This window comes from Diaphorina citri, unplaced genomic scaffold (genome assembly GCF_000475195.1).
Source record: "Diaphorina citri unplaced genomic scaffold, Diaci psyllid genome assembly version 1.1 scaffold1337, whole genome shotgun sequence".
Taxonomy (NCBI): domain Eukaryota; kingdom Metazoa; phylum Arthropoda; class Insecta; order Hemiptera; family Psyllidae; genus Diaphorina; species Diaphorina citri.
In genome coordinates this window covers 4,304-23,277 of record NW_007378765.1, presented here as the reverse complement: position 1 = coordinate 23,277, position 18,974 = coordinate 4,304, and the positions used below count along the sequence as shown (strand labels likewise).

Genomic DNA, 18,974 nt, shown 5'->3' with positions numbered 1-18,974 from the left:
AGCCGTTATGTAATCATTTTTGTTGTTTAGAAGGTAACATCTTTTACAGTGGGCAACCCTTTTTTCATACGTTATTACGGTTTACATTACAGGCTTTCTTCTGCTTGTTGCTAGTCTACGCTGTCTTTTTAAAGGCGTACCGACTCTATCTATCGTCTGGGATCCTAAGCTTGGGTCCTGGAGGACACAACTCTCAGTCATCAGAGACCTGAGAGCCGTGTCTTCACCCGACACCGACTATAGTAGAAGGTACTGACTGTAGTGGAATGTAGAATAGAACGGGACGACTGATGATAGTGTAAGTATAATATTATCAGAATACAAAGCAAGGAAACCACTACAGGTAAAACACCCACGCCCCTCACCCGAAACAGACAAAGCAACAATGCGTAGTAGAGGTATGACCTGCTCAGCGCGATCCTAGTGGTAAGAGGAGCGCGTCTGGACTTCAACCCGTAATAGAGGGATGTCGCTAGAAGGGAGCTGAGTCAGCCAGGTGTATTCACTTGTAGCTCTATGAGCACAATAGCTACCAGTAACTATGAAGGGAGTACAGGAGAGAAAAAATTGGGGAAAAATTTTTTTTTTTTTTTTTTTTTTTTTTTCATTTTTCAGGAACTTCTTAAAATATTTCCATTATCAAATTTAATTATTTAAAATGATTGTGCAAAAAGGAACATTTTCTTTCCTCTACAGATCCCTCGGAAATACCCTTGTGTGAAATAGCACTGTCCTGTGATAATCTTCTCTGTGATGGCAACGGTAGACCTCCTAATCCTCTACTAGTACTACATGTGTTTATACCTGGCGATGGCGTTTGGCTCAAATATGCTAACACAGAACTTATCGAGGTAAGTAAATCTTACCTCAGTAGTTAGTAAGCAGTGCGTGCACATATACGTCTCGCATACATGTAACAACCTAGTCGAAACGGAGACGGAACGTATTCGGAACATAGATATGTGCGCGCTGCTTTATACTGTCGGGATTAATGTCTTTGTTCGCTATTTACAATTTGCTGTGTGCTTTGTACTTACGAGGGTTGATACTATAATTCAATTCATTGGCGTCTTGTGATATTTTCAAAAGGGGAAGCTTTCCCATAATTATGGCCCAAAAGCCCAGCCCTAAGAACTTTTGAATAGATAGAAATAGATTAATAGAACACAATTGAATATCTTTTCTACTTCAGGTTAAACCAAAATTAGTACGTATGATCTGTTTTGATTACAGAGGAGTAGTAATCCTACGTTCCTACAAACAGTATGTCTGCGTAGTAGTGATGGTCTGAATGAAGATACCAGACTGAGGATCACGGCATATGATGTACGGGAAGCTTTCTCACAGATATCTACTATTATAGGTAAGTTATCCCTTAAGCTGGTACTATTATCGGTAAGTCATCCCTTGAGCCGGTAAGTTCACCCCTAACCCAGTCCTTTGCTATTGATATAGCGTGAGGAAATTTGGGCTAGTCTTCTCCCTGTTTATAGTCCCCTAGCTAGACGCTGATCTACTCTCTGTTAATAGTCCCTCAGCCAGACTGGTCCCTCAGCCAGACTGGTCCCTCAGCTAGACTAGTCCCTCAGCCAGTAGCATTGTAGTTATTATAAATTATATAACTACGTAGAATGAACAGCTATTGTGAACCATATGTGGCTGTCGTTTGAATTATGGTACGCGTATGATAAATCCGCTAGAATCAAGATTCAACGAGTGGTTCTTGAATGAAGGTACTAGGTCCTGGTAGTAATGTGTGAATGCGTTCCAATGAATGAAACAAATATACCTACGTGTTTCTTTTAAGAATTCTTCGCACTGACATAATGTTGGAAATGATGAAATCTACCTACCCTGAGCCGTTGTCAGTGTTTTTCTGGTGCACCCTGTATAATAGTTAAGATTAAAGATTGTAAATTTAATGTGTTACCATTCGTCTCCCGACCATACCATTCGTCTCCCGACCATAATGCGTTCCAATGAGCCACGGCTACGTATATCTCTACTATCTACTTTTGGTGTCACCATTGGCTTTCTATCTATCTGGTCTGGGGACTACAGTAGTTATTAGTTTCAGTTTATCAGAGGACTTTAATAAATTAAATATAAATAACTAATTGCAGGCAGTGTTACCATTCGTCTCTCGACCATAATGCGTTCCAATGAACCACGGCTACGTATATCTCTCCTATCAGCGTTCGGTGTCACCATTGGCTTTCTATCTATCTGTGTGTTCAAGCACGAGCCGGAGACTAGCAATAATCCTAGCAGTGAGTCTACGCCATGCCGATCTCTACCTCAGCATAATCTTGTAAGTAACCCTTGTGTTTTTCTGTATGGTCGGGTCTTACAAAAAAAACCGACCTATGGATTTAATTTGTGTTAAGCCAATCACTATCAAGACGACCTTGACAGGTACATCTGACCAGGTCCACCTGTCAGGTCTACCTAATAGTGTGTGTGCTTGCTCATAACTCACTCACTCACACTTTCTTATTAACTCACCCACTCTTTTTATTAACTCACCCACTCTTTTTATTAACTTACCCACTCTTTTACACATGTCTTATCCATCCTGTTGCAGAGTGTGAAGCTGAGTCATCGTAGAACTCGCTCGATGTTCACATGTGGCGACTGAGACGAGGAAGATGTGTAGGTAAGTCAGCATGGAAGATGTGTAGGTGAGTCAGCATGGAAGAGGTGTAGATGAGGCAACATGGATGAGGTGTAGGTGAGTCAGCATGGGAGATGTATAGGTGAGTCAGCATGGAAGATGTGTAGGTGAGTCAACATGGAAGATGTGTAAGTGAGTCAGCATGGAAATTTTTTTTTACCTATCTTTTCCGTTTTTGGACATTAAATTTGGCATTATTGCTACTTTTTACCATGTTCTACAAGAGACTTTTGTTGTTTTTACAAAATGTGGAGAACATTTTTTTTTATTATTTTTTCAGGAACTTCTTAAAATATTTTCATTATCAAATTTAATTATTTAAAATGATTGTGCAAAAAGGAACATTTTCTTTCCTCTACAGATCCCTCGGAAATACCCTTGTGTGAAATAGCACTGTCCTGTGATAATCTTCTCTGTGATGGAAACGGTAGACCTCCTAATCCTCTACTAGTACTACATGTGTTTATACCTGGCGATGGTGTATGGCTCAAATATGCTAACACAGAACTTATCGAGGTAAGTAAATCTTACCTCAGTAGTTAGTAAGCAGTGCGTGCACATTTATACGTCTCGCATACATGTAACAACCTAGTCGAAACGGAGACGGAACGTATTCGGAACATAGATATGTGCGCGCTGCTTTATACTGTCGGGATTAACGTCTTTGTTCGCTATTTACAATTTGCTGTGTGCTTTGTACTTACGAGGCTTGATACTATAATTCAATTCAGTGGCGTCTTGTGATATTTTCAAAAGGGGAAGCTTTCCAATATGGCCCAAAAGCCCAGCCCTAAGAACTTTTGAATACCTAGATAGAAATAGATTAATAGAACACAATTGAATATCTTTTCTACTTCAGCTTAAACGAAAATTAGTACGTATGATTTGTTTTGATTACAGAGGAGTAGTAATCCTACGTTCCTACAAACAGTATGTCTGCGTAGTAGTGATGGTCTGAATGAAGATACCAGACTGAGGATCACGGCATATGATGTACGGGAAGCTTTCTCACAGATATCTACTATTATAGGTAAGTTATCCCTTAAGCTGGTACCTATTATCGGTAAGTCATCCCTTAAGCCGGTACTGTTATAGGTAAGTTCACTCCTAACCCAGCCTCTAACACCTCTTGTCCCTCCTCCAAAGAATTCTTCGCACTGACATAATGTTGGAAATGATGAAATCTACCTACCCTGAGCCGTTGTCAGTGTTTTTCTGGTGCACCCTGTATAACAGTTAAGATTAAAGATTGTAAATTTAATGTGTTACCATTCGTCTCCCGACCATAATGCGTTCCAATGAGCCACGGCTACGTATATCTCTACTATCAGCGTTCGGTGTCACTATTGGCTTTCTATCTATCTGGTCTGGAGACTACAGTAGTTATGATTTTCAGTTTATCAGAAAACTTCAATAAATTAAATATAAATAACTAATTGCAGGCAGTGTTACCATTCGTCTCTCGACCATAATGCGATCCAATGAGCCACGGCTACGTATATCTCTACTATCGGCGTTCGGTGTCACCATTGGCTTTCTATCTATCTGTGTGTTCAAGCACGAGCCGGAGACTAGCAATAATCCTAGCAGCGAGTCTACGCCATGTCGATCTCTACCTCAGCATAATCTTGTAAGTAACCCTTGTGTTTTTCTGTATGGTCGGGTCTTGCAAAAAAACCGACCTATGGATTTAATGTGTGTTAAGCCAATCACTATCAGGACGATCTGACAGGTACATCTGACCAGGTCCACCTGTCAGGTCTACCTAATAGTGTGTGTGCTTGCTCATAACTCACTCACTCACACTTTCTTATTAACTGTATAGTTTTAAAAAATTTTTTTTTTTTTTTTTTTTTTTTTTTTTTTTTAATGGTACTCACCCAATACATAGTTTTTTGCAATAATATAGTACTATGAGTACTGTCTGTGAGAAAATTAATATCCCCAAATTCCCTATGATTCCACATTCCAGCACCCCAGTCGATTCTCAACAGCCAGAATCCCTACCCGCTACCATAACCTCGTGCAGTACTCGTAAAGGCAACAAATTCACCGACGGCCTGGATCTCGCCTGTATTTCCGACTGGCCTGCTGAGTTACGGCCCGCCATGAAGAAGTTACGGCTCGCTATGGACGGCCTACTAAAGACGGCCCGACTAACGCACAGTGTGTTCCGACTGACGGAAGACAGGAAGGCGGCTCAGCGGGTGTGTAATGTGAGATATAGGCGGCATGTGTGCTTCTCACAGGCGCTGACTTCGTTGGTGACAGCGCTGATGACGAGGTAAGAAGTCTCTGACGGTGCTGGATCCCTAACCAATGTTATTTTTTTATTTTTTTTTTTTTCAACGTTGTTTAGACTGCGGGAGTAAAGGGACTTTTCAGTCTCATTCTGGCAGGATAAACAAGGTATATTCTATTCTATTCTATTCTATTAACTCACCCACTCTTTTTATTAACTTACCCACTCTTTTTTTATCAACTCACTGACTCTTTTACACATGTCTTATCCATCCTGTTGCAGAGTGTGAAGCTGAGTCATCGCAGAACCCAGTCCTTACCACCCCGGCTAGGCTCCAGGCTGCGGCTTCCTAATCAAGGCCATCTGAAATATTTGTTTGCCAACGCCACCGTCACGACGTACAGGTTTCACTCTGGACTCGGCGGTGATATAAGTGTGCACGAGGTCATGGCAGAGAGTCGTCTCTGCTTTACATTCCCGCAACAACTCTTGTAAGTTTGCAACTTTTTTTGCCAATCACTCGTTTTGTTTCAAGCTTTTTTTTAAGAGGTTTGATAGGGGGAACTGAAACTGCTAAGGTCTTATCGTCTTAAAACCGAAGTGAGAAAAAAATAAAATAAAATAAATTTTAATTGTGTTAAGCATAAATTTAATGCTTGTCACAAATATCGTTCCCCGTTTAATGCGCTACGCTAAATTTTATGACTTGACTTGAACTCGAACCACCAACCTTCAGATTCAAAGTCCACCGCCCTAACCCCTACACCACTGAGGCTGGTGTCCGAAGAGAGAAAGAAAACAGAATAGGATAAAGCGAGCCGTATGATAAGTTCCTATTAGGCTTTATTTCGTCTTTTTCTCTGAAATAATATAATGTTTGTAATAGCAAGTAAACACACTTGTAATAAAATAACCCTTGTTTTCCCTACAGAGGTATCTGGATCCAGGAGGAGAAGGAACTTCTACAGGAAGTAGCCGGTATGGGGGAACTAGTAGAGCCTTGGCATTCTAAACAAGTGGAGCTTCTAGATAGACACCTGCAACTCTTACACCTATACTCTCAAGCCAAAGAAAATCTAGCCGCACATAAGGGTAAGTTAAAAAAAGTACGTATACACTACAACTACACTGTGGACTTTTTCGCTGGACTTGGTCTCGCGAGACCACTCCCTACGGAGTGTACCAAGTTCGTAGAGTAGTGTACTCGGGTCATAGAGCGGTAGAGGGAACTGTAACATTTTAATAGAGGGACCTGTAACAACGGAGGTCTTATCGGCCTGAAATTGAAGAAAAAAGGAGGGCAGGATAGGAGAAATCCAGCCGTTTTTCCGAGAGCAAGCCTTATCCTTTAGGATGAAGTTTGCCCCGGGCGGGAATCTAACCCGCGACCTAGTGCTTCTGTCGTACTCAAAAAGCCCACTCTGGGGCTCAGGGTGGATTTCACCAATATTTCTTCAGCTCTTGGAAGGCTTGTTTAGCTAACACTCTGTTAAGTTCCATTTGATTTGTATGGGCTTAAAGTTAACAGGCTATTAGGGGTTAAAAAGTAGGTTGGTGAAACCTACCCTTTGGTGTAGGGCCAAACAGACCTATAGGTCGGGTTAAGCTTGTACGAATCTAGTGTAACTTTTCAATGTAACTAAGCTGGCTATTCGATTTAAATGTCCAATTCCCAGGTAGTTATTTCAAACAAAGCTGCAAGAAAACGGACCGCTCCTTGGAGTTTGCTCCCATCAATCTTCATCTGCAACGAATGTGGGCACATAGTGAGTCACTCAAGAAGTGTGAGTTCCATGATGTCATCACTGTGGGAGCTTTCACTGCACATTCTCACAAGTCTAGGAATGGAGGCCTTATCAAGTAAGTTTCCTCGGGTTCTAGGTCACACAAGATTGGGCCTGGCTTGTAGAATTAGAATATACTTCATTTATACTCTTAGGATGAGACTGAAAAGTCCCTTTACCCCCGCAGTCCAAATAAGGTCTTACAATTCTTACATATTTGATAGGTCTTGTAAGTGTTGTGTCGCGGGTTCGATTCCGGTCAGGGGGGATTCTTTGTGGTTTTTGTGGTTAAGCAGAGAGCTTCTTCACAACTTTTGTGGGTATCTATCCTGAACTAATCTCTGTGTTCATCTCCCGTGTGTTTAGGTTACTTCAGCAACTCAAGGACTCACCCAATGACAACGCTGTATCCTCTAGTGCCAACAAGATAGCCACGGCTCATGATGCTATCCAAGCTATCAAGCAGCTCAGACGTGAAGTAGTGGATGCCATGCGATCTCTCATGTCATTGGCCAAGTTGAAACAGACCAATGGCATGCTCCCTATCTGTGAAGACATGATGACCAAGGTAAGCCCAAATGGAACGCAAGTTAAGGCCGAATGTCCTGTAGGTAATGTAATTTAAATGAGAGAATAAACCTCGATAAATTTTATGACGACTTGGACCAACGACCTAACCAGTAGGTACACTGCTAAGGTTGGTACCTACCAAAAATTATTAGGTAGTTGATAATTATTTTTTATTATTATTATTTTTTTTTTTGGTATTATGAAAAGCACAATAATATTTTATTTATTCAATTATAAATACATAAATTCACTAAAATTTCTCCCCTCCGGTAAAGACCCTGGGATGCATGCAGCGTTTCCTCTCGGAATGAATTATTTACAATCAAAATTTTGTTGACATTTAAACCCGGAATCTTGCATTGCACGCAAATTTTCCCAGGGACCAACCATGCCCCTTCTTTATCTAGCTAACATGTATTCCCCTCATCAATTTCAGACCCGAATCCTACTGAGTCTATGGGACCCAGAACTAGTAGAGGAAGCCCTAGCGTTCATTGAAGAACACAAGGTATCTCATCTAACCGGCGGTGACAATGGCCTAGACGATCCAATGGTGACTATGTCCCCGTTCAGACGAATCACACAACAGCTCAACTTGGACCTCAAGTCACCGGACTGTGACCTGATGGAACTACAGACGCCTGACAGTCCGCGGTACCTGGCTTCGTTCCTGTCCCTGGCCAAAGCTAATGGTGAGTAGGAGGAGGACTAGGTGTTGATTTGTAGAGTTGACTGAAGCTTGTTCGGCCTCAGTTAAGTTTATATTGATGCCACAGCACTTTTTCAGCAGGGAATTCATACACAAAAAGCCCAGTTTTAGGCTTAGGTGTACGGGCAAACAGCCCTAAAGAATGGGTTGAGCTTACTTATACGAATCCAGCAGGGAATGCCCCACAATGGCCACTTCTTCATTTGTTAAAAATTCCATCTTCAATGATACTGTATTCAGTACAGAAGTACGTTTTCCACCCCAAAAATTGACAAATAGCAAGACGTTTTACTATGCAAGCAGTAAAAAGACCTTCATGGAATGCGTCTATTTGATCAATAGTCCTATTGTAATATTCCAACTACAGGAATCCGCTGACCTTTTTAAAGTAGGAAAAGGCTAAGAAGAAGAAGAAGAAGAAGAAGAAGAAAGGAAGACTTTTTTTTACTAAACTTTTCACCAACCTCGTTTTCATTTCACAGACTCATCAAGTACAACAAGGGAAGACGAGGCTCAGTTTATTATTTTCCCCGAGGCCGAAGTCGAAGAGAATCATCCGAAAACCGACGAAAATTCCAACCTCTCATCCTCTCCTATACACATACGATCCAATAATACGAGTTTACCCGATCATAATACGAGTTTTAACGACCATAATACGAATACACCCGTAAACAGTCGAAGAGAAAATCATGGAGCCGATGTGCGCAAGTTTCTCGATACCCAAGAGATGTGTTCGTCGCCGAGTGCTAATTATTATCGACCTAGTGAAGAGCCCGAGCCGTGGGATCTGACACAACTCAATATTGAAGCCTCCGTTATGTGTCTTGTCAGCAAGGTAACTTAAAAAAAAATAGAGGGAGGAATTGACAAAAGTTGAGTGCGAAGGGCATCCACTCGTAAAATTTGTAGCCAAAACCAAATGTCGGCCCAACCGATGTCATCCTCTCCCTCCTCCCTGTGTCCCAATCCTTCACCCATGTGTTTCGGGTGACCCCTGTCTTCTTCAACATTGGCATTAATGAGAAAGCCACCCTGGCTGAAACCCTAGGGACGACCAAACCCCAGATCCAATCTAACGTGGACAACTTTGATCGGCTGAACGAGTACTATCATCGGTTTAAGCGACTCAATGTGCCGCTCTCGAATCGGCTGCCGTCGCTACCCAGGCTCATGGAGAAGATGAAAGTAGCGACCCATACGAATAAGAGCAAGAATGTGGAGATCCTGCATCTGGCGGCCAAGATTACGAGACTTATGAGAGGTATGTAAACCCGTCGCGCCAGCCTAGTTAGCTTGGTTGGTAGCGCGTCTGCCTTGTAAGCGCTAGGCCCGGGGTTCGATTCCCGCCCGGGGCGGATTTTAATCTGAACGGATGATGTTCGTTCTTGGAACATCTCCTATCCTGTCTTCCTTCTCTCTTCGATCTCGGGACGATCAGACCTTAGCAGTTACAGTTCCCTCTATTATGATTTCAACCTTGTTTTAACTATATCAATGTTGTCTGAGAAGTATGCTGTGTCGTTTTGGCATCCCAAACTTAGGGCAGTCTGTCAATAAACTTTATTGTTTCTCTCTCTAAATAACCGATAACTCTTACGTTTTGTTTGTCAGGTCTGAAGCTCACCAGTTGCAAGAGTGCCAAGGACAGAACTGGTATGTCCACCACATTGGAACAGGTGGATATTCTCTCATCCGAGTATGATCTCGCCGAACACGAGTACCAGAAAGCAACTTGCTGGCAAAGAATGTGACCACAGGCATCACTATGATTGTGAAACAGTAGTAAAACACAGTGGTAAGGACCTCAAAATCGGGTCTTTCCTGAAACAAAAAACAGAACTTACAGGAACTGTGCATTCTAGGGTTAAATACCAACTTATTTCATTATAATTTTAATTTTCTATTATTATGTATCTTACTTTTAATTTCTCATTATTACCTATGTTTGATTACTCCCATTGATTAATTTAAAGTCAGATTCTGATTTTGGTCCCACCATTTTGCCAGGTTGAGTTGGGATAACATGGTTGCAATTGGAGCTTCTAATCAAATAGATGTCATGCAGCCTGTTAAATGTTGCTTTTTTAAGTCTAAAACTAAATTTAACAATCAAGGCACATAAATTGTACCTATACCTAAAATTAGGTAAGAGGTATACATGACTTACCTTCAGTTGATCACTGTTAGGTTCTGGAGCAGCAGGTTGTATGAGTGGTGTAGTGTCAGTGTTCATCTATAAACAACCAAAAGTAATTTTGTTTGCAACAGAATATTGAACTTAGGGAAATGGGGTAAAAATATCTCTTAGGTAATATTAACAAAATAATTATTAAAAATATTCTCAAAAACAGGCACAGTTAACACCTTATCTCTCAATCTACCTGTACTGCTCCCTTTTCTTGTTTTCACACTTTGTCTTTTCATTATACAACCCTAGATAATAGAAGGTAGGTAGGTAATTGGTACCTATAATACTAATTCTAACATTTATCCTTTAAATCACTACATGAGTTATACAACGAAACCAGACCAAATCACTAAGCAGCCCAAGACACGTGTTTCGTCCTTATTTGGACTCATCAGTTGGACATAGCTGGGAATTGAACCCGAGACCCTTGGATTGGGAAACAGATTTGGTCTGGTTTCGTTGTATAACTCATGTAGTGATTTAAAGGATAAATGGTGAAAAAAAATGTATGTACATATTGATACAATCCTACAAAGTTCATTAAAAAAAACTTTCAATATTTGTTGGCATTCCAAGCATTCGAAAAATTACCCCGGAACCCTTCTGTGTAAGCTGGACGATTTAGTCGGCCCAAAGCAATCATTCTAGTTAGGGCTGATTAAAAGGCTGACGAAAAACGCCGACCGAAGAGGCGAAGAAGAAGAAGAAGAAGTTATGATAGAGGGAAATGTAACTGCTAAGGTCTTATCGTTCCGAAATCGAAGAGACAAGAAGGACAAGATAGAATGAAGTCAACCATGCCCGCCCCGGGCGGGCGCGAGCTTCCAAGCTAACTAGGCTGGCCATAGAATATAATATACCTTGTTCATCCTGCTGGGATAGGATTGAAAAGTTCCTTAACCCCGCAGTCTAACCTTATTAATAGTTGTCTTCTATTTTATGCGATTGCAGGTAAAGTTCCTGTGTGGTAGATGTGGTAGTCCTGCGCCGAGAGTTAAATCCAAAGCCATTGGAAGATCACGAAGTTTCCGGGAAGAGTCTGCTCTGAATCCAGGGTAAGTGTCCTTTCTCCGACTCCAATTTTTGACTTTTCCTTGAAGTAAATGTAAGAGGTTGTTCCATAGAGGAAACTGTAACGGCAGCGGTCTTACCGTCCCGAAATCGAAGGTAAGAAGGACAGGTTAGAGATGATGCCGTAAAACGAACATCATCTGTTAAGGTTTAAGTTCGCCCGCTGTGGGAGTTAAATCCAAAGCCATTGGAAGATCACGAAGTTTCCGGGAAGAGTCTGCTCTGAATCCAGGGTAAGTGTCCTTTCTCCGACTCCAACTTTTGACTTTTCATTGAAGTAAATGTAAGAGGTTCCATAGAGGAAACTTGTATCGGCAGCGGTCTTACCGTCCCGAAATCGAAGTTAAGAAGGACAGGTTAGAGATGATGCCGTAAAACGAACATCATCTGTTGAGGATTAAGTTCGCCCGCGGTGGAGAAACAGCCAGCCGTTCCGAGAACGAACATTATCCCATCAGGATGAAATCCGCCCCGAGCGGGAATCGAACCCGCGGCCTAGCGCTTATAAGGCAGACGCACTACCAACTAAGCTAACTAGGCTGGCTCAGTTAAGTTTATATTGATGCCACAGCACTTTTTTAAAAAGCTCTCTGCTTTACCTCAAAGAATTCTTGTCTCAAAAGTCAATTTATAACACACACAATAAAATTATTCCTATTCCTATGTATGTTTCAGGCTGCTGTGTCGTAAGCCGGACCCGATATTCCTGCACATTCTCACCACTATAGGCCCCCTGGTCTGTTTCGAAGGTCTCCTCTCTTACTATGGGCCGGAGGTGGATATGTGGGGAGACATGATTGTCGCCATTGAGGATTTGGCCACTGTCAATTTCACCATCACCAAAAAAGCTCTCTGCTTTACCTCAAAGAATTCTTGTCTCAAAAGTCAATTTATAACACACACAATAAAATTATTCCTATTCCTATGTATATTTCAGGCTGCTGTGTCGTAAGCCGGACCCGATATTCCTGCATATTCTCACCACTATAGGCCCCCTGGTCTGTTTCGAAGGTCTCCTCTCTTACTATGGGCCAGAGGTGGATATGTGGGGAGACATGATTGTCGCCATTGAGGATTTGGCCACTGTCAATTTCACCATCACTCGGGTTAAGAAAGGTGCGTGTACCGTGATTCTGTGAGCAATTTCCGTGGCCGAGTGGTTATCACTAGGCTTGAACGCTAGAGGTCCCGAATTCGATTCCCGGTGAGGTCGAAGTTTTTTCGGCTCTGTGCTTGGATTTCGGGGTGCACTCAGCCTTGTGAGGACATTGAGTAGCTACTTTAATCGAGTAGCAACCAGAAGCGGCATTACAAGTCAAACAAGCGATGATAAAAATATGATTGAGTGAACGAAAGACTTGTAATACTGTGATACCCACAAAAAGGCTCTGTTTTATCACAAAGATTCATGATTTGATTGTTTCTTAGGCTTGAACGCTAGAGGTCCCGAATTCGATTCCCGGTGAGGTCGAAGTTTTTTCGGCTCTGTGCTTGGATTTCGGGGTGCACTCAGCTTTGTGAGGACAATTGAGTAGCTACTTTAATCGAGTAGCAACCAGTGGCGGCATTACAAGTCAAAGAAACAAGCGATGATAAATATAATGATTGAGTGTATACTGTAATACTGTGTAATACTGTGATACCCACAAAAAAAGCTCTCTGTTTCATCACAAAGATTCACGATTTGATTTGTTTGTTTCTCCCCAGGCTGTGACTTCACTCCCAAAGTGGTGGGTTCCCGCTCAGCCTTGGGCGTTCTCCTACCGGTTCCCGATGTCATCCTCTCCCTCCTCCCTGTGTCCCAATCCTTCACCCATGTGTTTCGGGTGACCCCTGTCTTCTTCAACATTGGCATTAACGAGAAAGCCACCCTGGCTGAAACCCTAGGGACGACCAAACCCCAGATCCAATCTAACGTGGACAACTTTGATCGTCTGAACGAGTACTATCATCGGTTTAAGCGACTCAATGTGCCGCTCTCGAATCGGCTGCCGTCGCTACCCAGGCTGATGGAGAAGATGAAAGTAGCGACCCACACGAATAAGAGCAAGAATGTGGAGATCCTGCATCTAGCGGCCAAGATTACGAGACTTATGAGAGGTATGTTTTTTTCTCCAATATCAATCATCATAGAGCGGAAGCCCTTTCCTCTCAACCTTTGCTATTTCTTTAGCAAGGGAAATTCAGGCTGGTATACTCCCTGTTTAACGTCCCCCAGTCAAACGAATCTATTCATATCTATTCTCTATTCTATTCATATCTATTCCCGAACCAGAAATCATAATCTATTCATAAATAACCGATAACTCCTACGTTTTGTTTTCAGGTCTGAAGCTCACCAGTTGCAAGAGCGCCAAGGACAGAACTGGTATGTCCACCACATTGGAACAGGTGGATATTCTCTCATCCGAGTATGATCTGGCTGTCGGCCCAAAGCAATCATTCTAGTTAGGGCTGATTAAAAGGCTGACGAAAAACGCCGACCGAAGAGGCGAAGAAGAAGAAGAAGAAGAAGAAGAAGTTATGATAGAGGGAAATGTAACTGCTAAGGTCTTATCGTTCCGAAATTGAAGAGACAAGGAGGACAAGATAGAATGAAGTCAACCATGCCCGCCCCGGGTGGAAATGGAACCCGCGACTCAGGAGTTTACAGGGCGGGCGCGACCTTCCACGCTAACTAGGCTGGCCATAGAATATAATAGAATATCCTGCTGGGATAGGATTGAAAAGCCCCTTAACCCCCGCAGTCTAACCTTATTAATAGTTGTCTTCTATTTTATGCGATTTGTCCAGAAAGCATTGGATTGTATGCGGAGTGAAGGATGTAGACGGGAGAACACGTTTAAGAATATAGGAGTGAGGAAGTACGCGTTTAATGCACTACAAATCATGGCTTTGCCTACCTTGTATAGGGCCCCGCCTGGGACTTATGGCTCTGCACAGACCTAGGTTGACGGCGGCAGGAGGCTCATTATAGTACAATTATATCGGTAAGAAATAGAATAGAACCAAACCCGGGACCTCCGGCGTGCAAGTCGAGTGTGATACCCACTCGGCCATGGATGTTGTACCTAGAACAGAGGTCCAGAGCCAACCCGTTTGCTTGCCTTGCAGAATGAAGGTCCCGAGACTCCTGGGTTTTATTCCCAGAGCTGACAGAAATCGAACAGTCTTTACTAGGGGATCTCCGTCGTACAAAACCTGTCGTGAGTGGCCGGCCTAAAAAGAACGACAGACCGGGTGGGATAGTGACACAGAGAACCGTGTCTCCTTTTCCAACCGGTCTTTAGCGGAACACAGAGAACTATGTCCCTTTCCTACCCGGGTAGGAGAGTGACAGAACTGTCTCTCTCCCACCCAAGTTAGAGAGTGACACAGAAAACTATGTCGCTTTCCCACCCGGGCAGGAGAGTGACAGAGATCTGTCTCTCTCCCACCCAAGTTAGAGAGTGACACAGAAAACTATGTCGCTTTCCCACCCGGGCAGGAGAGTGACAGAGATCTGTCTCTCTGCAGGAGAGTGACAGAGATCCAGAAAGCATTGGATTGTATGCGGAGTGAAGGATGTAGACGGGAGAACACGTTTAAGAATATAGGAGTGAGGAAGTACGCGTTTAATTCGATACAAATTATGGCTTTGCCTACCTTGTATAGGGCCCCGCCTGGGACTTATGGCTCTGCACAGACCTAGGTTGACGCCGGCAGGAGGCTCATTATAGTACAATTATATCGGTAAGAAATAGAATGGAACCGAACCCGGGACCTCTGGCGTGCAAGTCGAGTGTGATACCCACTCGGCCACGGATGTTGTACCTAGAACAGAGGTCCAGAGCCAACCCGTTTGCTTGCCTTGCAGAATGAAGGTCCCGAGACTCCTGGGTTCTATTCCCAGAGCTGACAGAAATCGAACAGTCTTCACTAGGGGATCTTCCCATTATAGAATAGAATAGAATAGAATAATTAATTGTATTTATCAATAAGATTTTACAATTGATAAATTGATTTTCCCATTATAGTAGATGCAAATAGTGCAATATTATGTAGATAATTATTGTTAGGAGAAAGCTACTAAATCCCATATCTCTTGATGGGAATTGTGTCACGCTCGCTGCTAGAGGGATAAGTATAACAAGTGCTTTATTTTAGACTGTCAGCTTAGAACAAATTGTTCCATTATACTAACAGTTTAATAGAGCACCTCTTTATTGATAAAATTTCGTTTATATTGACTTGCGTACTCAATAGATTATTTAAGTAGGAGGATTTTGTGGATTTGTGGTCTAGACTCTAGAGAATTATAATTTTTTGAGACTTTGTCGTCTCATTTTGGTAGTTTAAGTAGCACTTCTGTATGTATATTTTATTTACAATGGGTTATGAGACCTTTTAAAGAGCTTAGATTGCTCCTGTTGGTTCAAATGTGAATTTTTAGTACTTTGTCTTCTGAATAATACTCTTCCTATTTTATGATTCTGTTAGGAAATTATATTTCAAATGTGTAGATTTTATCTGTAGTATGTAGCAGGCATATGTTTAGTGTTAGTGTTTTTATTTGGTCTGAAATCATCGCGTTGTACAAAGTTTCAATTTAATCCTCTATAGAGTTTATAAACCTGTGATTTTGTTTAGAAGTTTCGAAGTTGTGCCAATTTTTTCCCCCATTGCTAACATGTATGTCTTCGTTGTACACTTTTAGGAAGTACAAAAACTATATAATGTAGATTAGATTTTATGTAAACCATTATTATAATCGTTTGATTCAATTGCGCACAAGTCTGATTTCATAGATTTATTTTGACTATTTTAAGTACACCTTATCTTTTACCTCTAGAATACTCGTAGATTTTTTGTCTGGTTCAGTTTTGAAAACACTCATCGTTTTTACTCTTGAGGTTATGCTAAGTTAAAGGTTGTCTTGCCGCTCCGCTGGGATTTTATCCTGCACCGGAACTGCAGTATTAATTAATTTTTTCGCTAGATCCAAATACGTTTACCGTAATTATTACAATCGATTTTTCGACCAACAAATAAAAAATCGTTTACTTACATAAGTATAACTTAAAACTAGCAGAAAATAACTGTAGCCTGGATTAAACCATTTCAGTAGATTTCTTAGGAAGAAATTCATAGGGATTCTACAAATATTTTCTTTGGGTTTTAGATTTTACTCATCCTATTCTCCACTTTGTTTTTTATTTGAAATATTGTTTTATTCATTTACAAGTTTATTTATTGTTCTATTTTATTTATTCAATTTGTGTTTTGTAAAATATGAGACCCTGATATAGTTTATCAAATAAGTAGGTTACTCTACATTTTATCTGTACCTTTTCATATTTGTTTTTGAGGAAAATATACTATCGATTCCTCATTCTTTCTCTTTTCAAGATTGTCCCTTAGTTCCTCCTTGTTTTCCCTTCTTTCATCCATTATCTTAAAATTACGTCAAGTAGAGATATCGATCGTTTTCCTATGTTTTAACTTCCTGGATCCTCTCACTACTCTAGTCTTCTATTTTACTCACACCTATTTTTATGTACTTAAATTTGACGAAGTTCATACAAAGAAAACTAAATTACCCGGAAATTTACTCCAACTCAAAATTAAACTATTTTAGTCAGGCGTTTTAAAATTTTTAGATGTTGATTGTACTTAACCTCTCTGGTTTCTTGTTCAGTAAAATCTGTAACTCATATTCTCTTAATAACTATTCACATTATTATTATCCTATTAACTGACTTGTATTCCAAGTGATCCTAGTTCGATCTTTAGTACGATTATATTTTCTAGATTTTCGTCTGTGTCAAATATCATTACCCTTCGTAGCTGTAAAACTATACCAAACTTTGAGTATTTATTTATGTTAATTTAATATTTATTTATTGTATGATTACACAAAATATAAACTTTTCTATTGAAAAATATTGATTTGAAGAGCGTTTTGTTTTTGACCATACAGGGTGTTTAACCTAAAAATGTCCCATAAATATGGAAATTACCCTAAAATCAGTTTTTTGCCCCCATAAAAGACCCCAATACACTTTCCGGGTCTACTAAGCATTCTTTATGTAAATTTTGACGATGAATCGATTGGTACCACTTTGAAGAATTTCTGACAGTTAAGGAGTTTACATAGGTAACGCTAAAACCGGTCTTAAATTAACGACTGAAGTGTTATCTAAAACTTTCTCGCTTTGAGTTCATAGGTCGTAGCGACAAATTTCAAGATCAGAGCTCATTTGTGTGAGAAAATGTGAAAAAATCCCCCAAAAACCAGTTTTTTTTTGTTTTTTTGTTTTTTTTTTTTTTAGGACAAAATTTGCATTACCATTTTTATGTTCCTGGTAAAAAGACCTTTAATTTGATATAGATGTATCGTTTGATTCAATTGCGCACAAGTCTGATTTCATAGATTTATTTTGACTATTTTAAGTACACCTTATCTTTTACCTCTAGAATACTTGTAGATTTTTTGTCTGGTTCAGTTTTGAAAACACTCATCGTTTTTACTCTTGAGGTTATGCTAAGTAGCTAAGTTAAAGGTTGTCTTGCCGCTCCGCTGGGATTTTATCCTGCACCGGAACTGCATTATTAATTAATTTTTTCGCTAGATCCAAATACGTTTTTTTTATTACAATCGATTTTTCGACCAATAAATAAAAAATCGTTTACTTACATAAATATAACTTAAAACTAGCAAAAAATAACTGTAGCCTGGATCAAACCATTTCAGTAGATTTCTTAGGTAGAAATTCATAGGGATTCTACAAATATTTTCTTTGGATTTTAGATTTTACTCATCCTATTCTCCACTTTGTTTTTATTTGAAATATTGTTTTATTAATTTACAAGTTTATTTATTGTTCTATTTTATTTATTCAATTTGTGTTTTGTAAAATATGAGGCCCTGATATAGTTTATCAAATAAGTAGGTTACTCTACATTTTATCTGTACCTTTTTATATTTGTTTTTGAGGAAAATATACTATCGATTCCTCATTCTTTCTCTTTTCAAGATTGTCCCTTAGTTCCTTCTTGTTTTCCCTTCTTTTATCCATTATCTTAAAATTACGTCAAGTAGAGATATCGACCGTTTTCCTATGTCTTAACTTCCTCCAGCTGATAGTCATGAGTTCATCACCCTCAACCAGCTGATAGTCATGAGTTCATTACCCTCAACCAGCTGATAGTTACGAGTTCATCACCCTCAACCAGCTGATAGTCATGAGCTACCGTTCCGTTCCGTTCCGTTTTTTTTTTTTCCCCCTCAACTTTTTTCCTCCTAGCCCCCTAGGGGCATGAAGTATAAGGTCCATCCATATCCCACCTGAAAGAGAAACCCCCGCCCAATTCTGTAAATAGGTAGTGTACTTTAGCGTTATGGGTACTCCCCTCATACGAGCAACATTAGGTATTTACCCTACCATACCGAATATTGACCATGTGAGGGGACTTATAACATTAAGCACTTATTCTACCTATTCCCCACCCAATACTCACAGTGTTTGAGCCTCACACTCCCAGTTGGCACAATGTATTATTCCTATGCCCCATTTTTTTATTCCATCACCCTCAACCAGCTGATAGTCATGAGTTCATCACCTCAACTAGCTGATAGTCATGAGTTCATTACCCTCAACCAGCTGATAGTCATGAGTTCATTACCCTCAACCAGCTGATAGTCATGAGTTCATTCCCCTCAACTAGCTGATAGTCATGAGTTCATTACCCTC

At 40.6% G+C, this 18,974-nt stretch overlaps 1 protein-coding gene and 1 long non-coding RNA gene across 2 annotated transcripts in view; both read left to right on the top strand.

Moving 5' to 3' along the window:
* The window catches only part of LOC103515426 (type I inositol 3,4-bisphosphate 4-phosphatase-like), a 30,938-nt gene extending 15,785 nt beyond the window's left edge, over positions 1 to 15,153 (top strand). Inside the window, 22 exon segments of the mRNA XM_017446671.2 lie at positions 697 to 851; positions 1,234 to 1,363; positions 2,124 to 2,311; positions 2,585 to 2,608; positions 2,611 to 2,656; positions 3,036 to 3,190; positions 3,575 to 3,704; positions 4,117 to 4,304; positions 5,199 to 5,407; positions 5,848 to 6,008; positions 6,593 to 6,776; positions 7,067 to 7,268; positions 7,707 to 7,962; positions 8,462 to 8,817; positions 11,122 to 11,225; positions 11,397 to 11,474; positions 11,917 to 12,024; positions 12,179 to 12,357; positions 12,949 to 13,341; positions 13,568 to 13,669; positions 14,392 to 14,447; positions 14,729 to 15,153. Coding sequence (XP_017302160.2) covers positions 697 to 851; positions 1,234 to 1,363; positions 2,124 to 2,311; positions 2,585 to 2,608; positions 2,611 to 2,656; positions 3,036 to 3,190; positions 3,575 to 3,704; positions 4,117 to 4,304; positions 5,199 to 5,407; positions 5,848 to 6,008; positions 6,593 to 6,776; positions 7,067 to 7,268; positions 7,707 to 7,962; positions 8,462 to 8,817; positions 11,122 to 11,225; positions 11,397 to 11,474; positions 11,917 to 12,024; positions 12,179 to 12,357; positions 12,949 to 13,341; positions 13,568 to 13,669; positions 14,392 to 14,447; positions 14,729 to 14,932 — 3,608 coding nt within the window. The 3' untranslated portion in view covers positions 14,933 to 15,153.
* A 38-nt stretch (positions 15,154 to 15,191) lies between these two features.
* Positions 15,192 to 18,347, top strand: LOC113470013. The gene is made up of 2 exons (XR_003393237.1): positions 15,192 to 16,133; positions 17,759 to 18,347. It is a non-coding gene; the product is annotated as an uncharacterized LOC113470013 (long non-coding RNA).
* Positions 18,348 to 18,974: the final 627 nt, after the last annotated feature.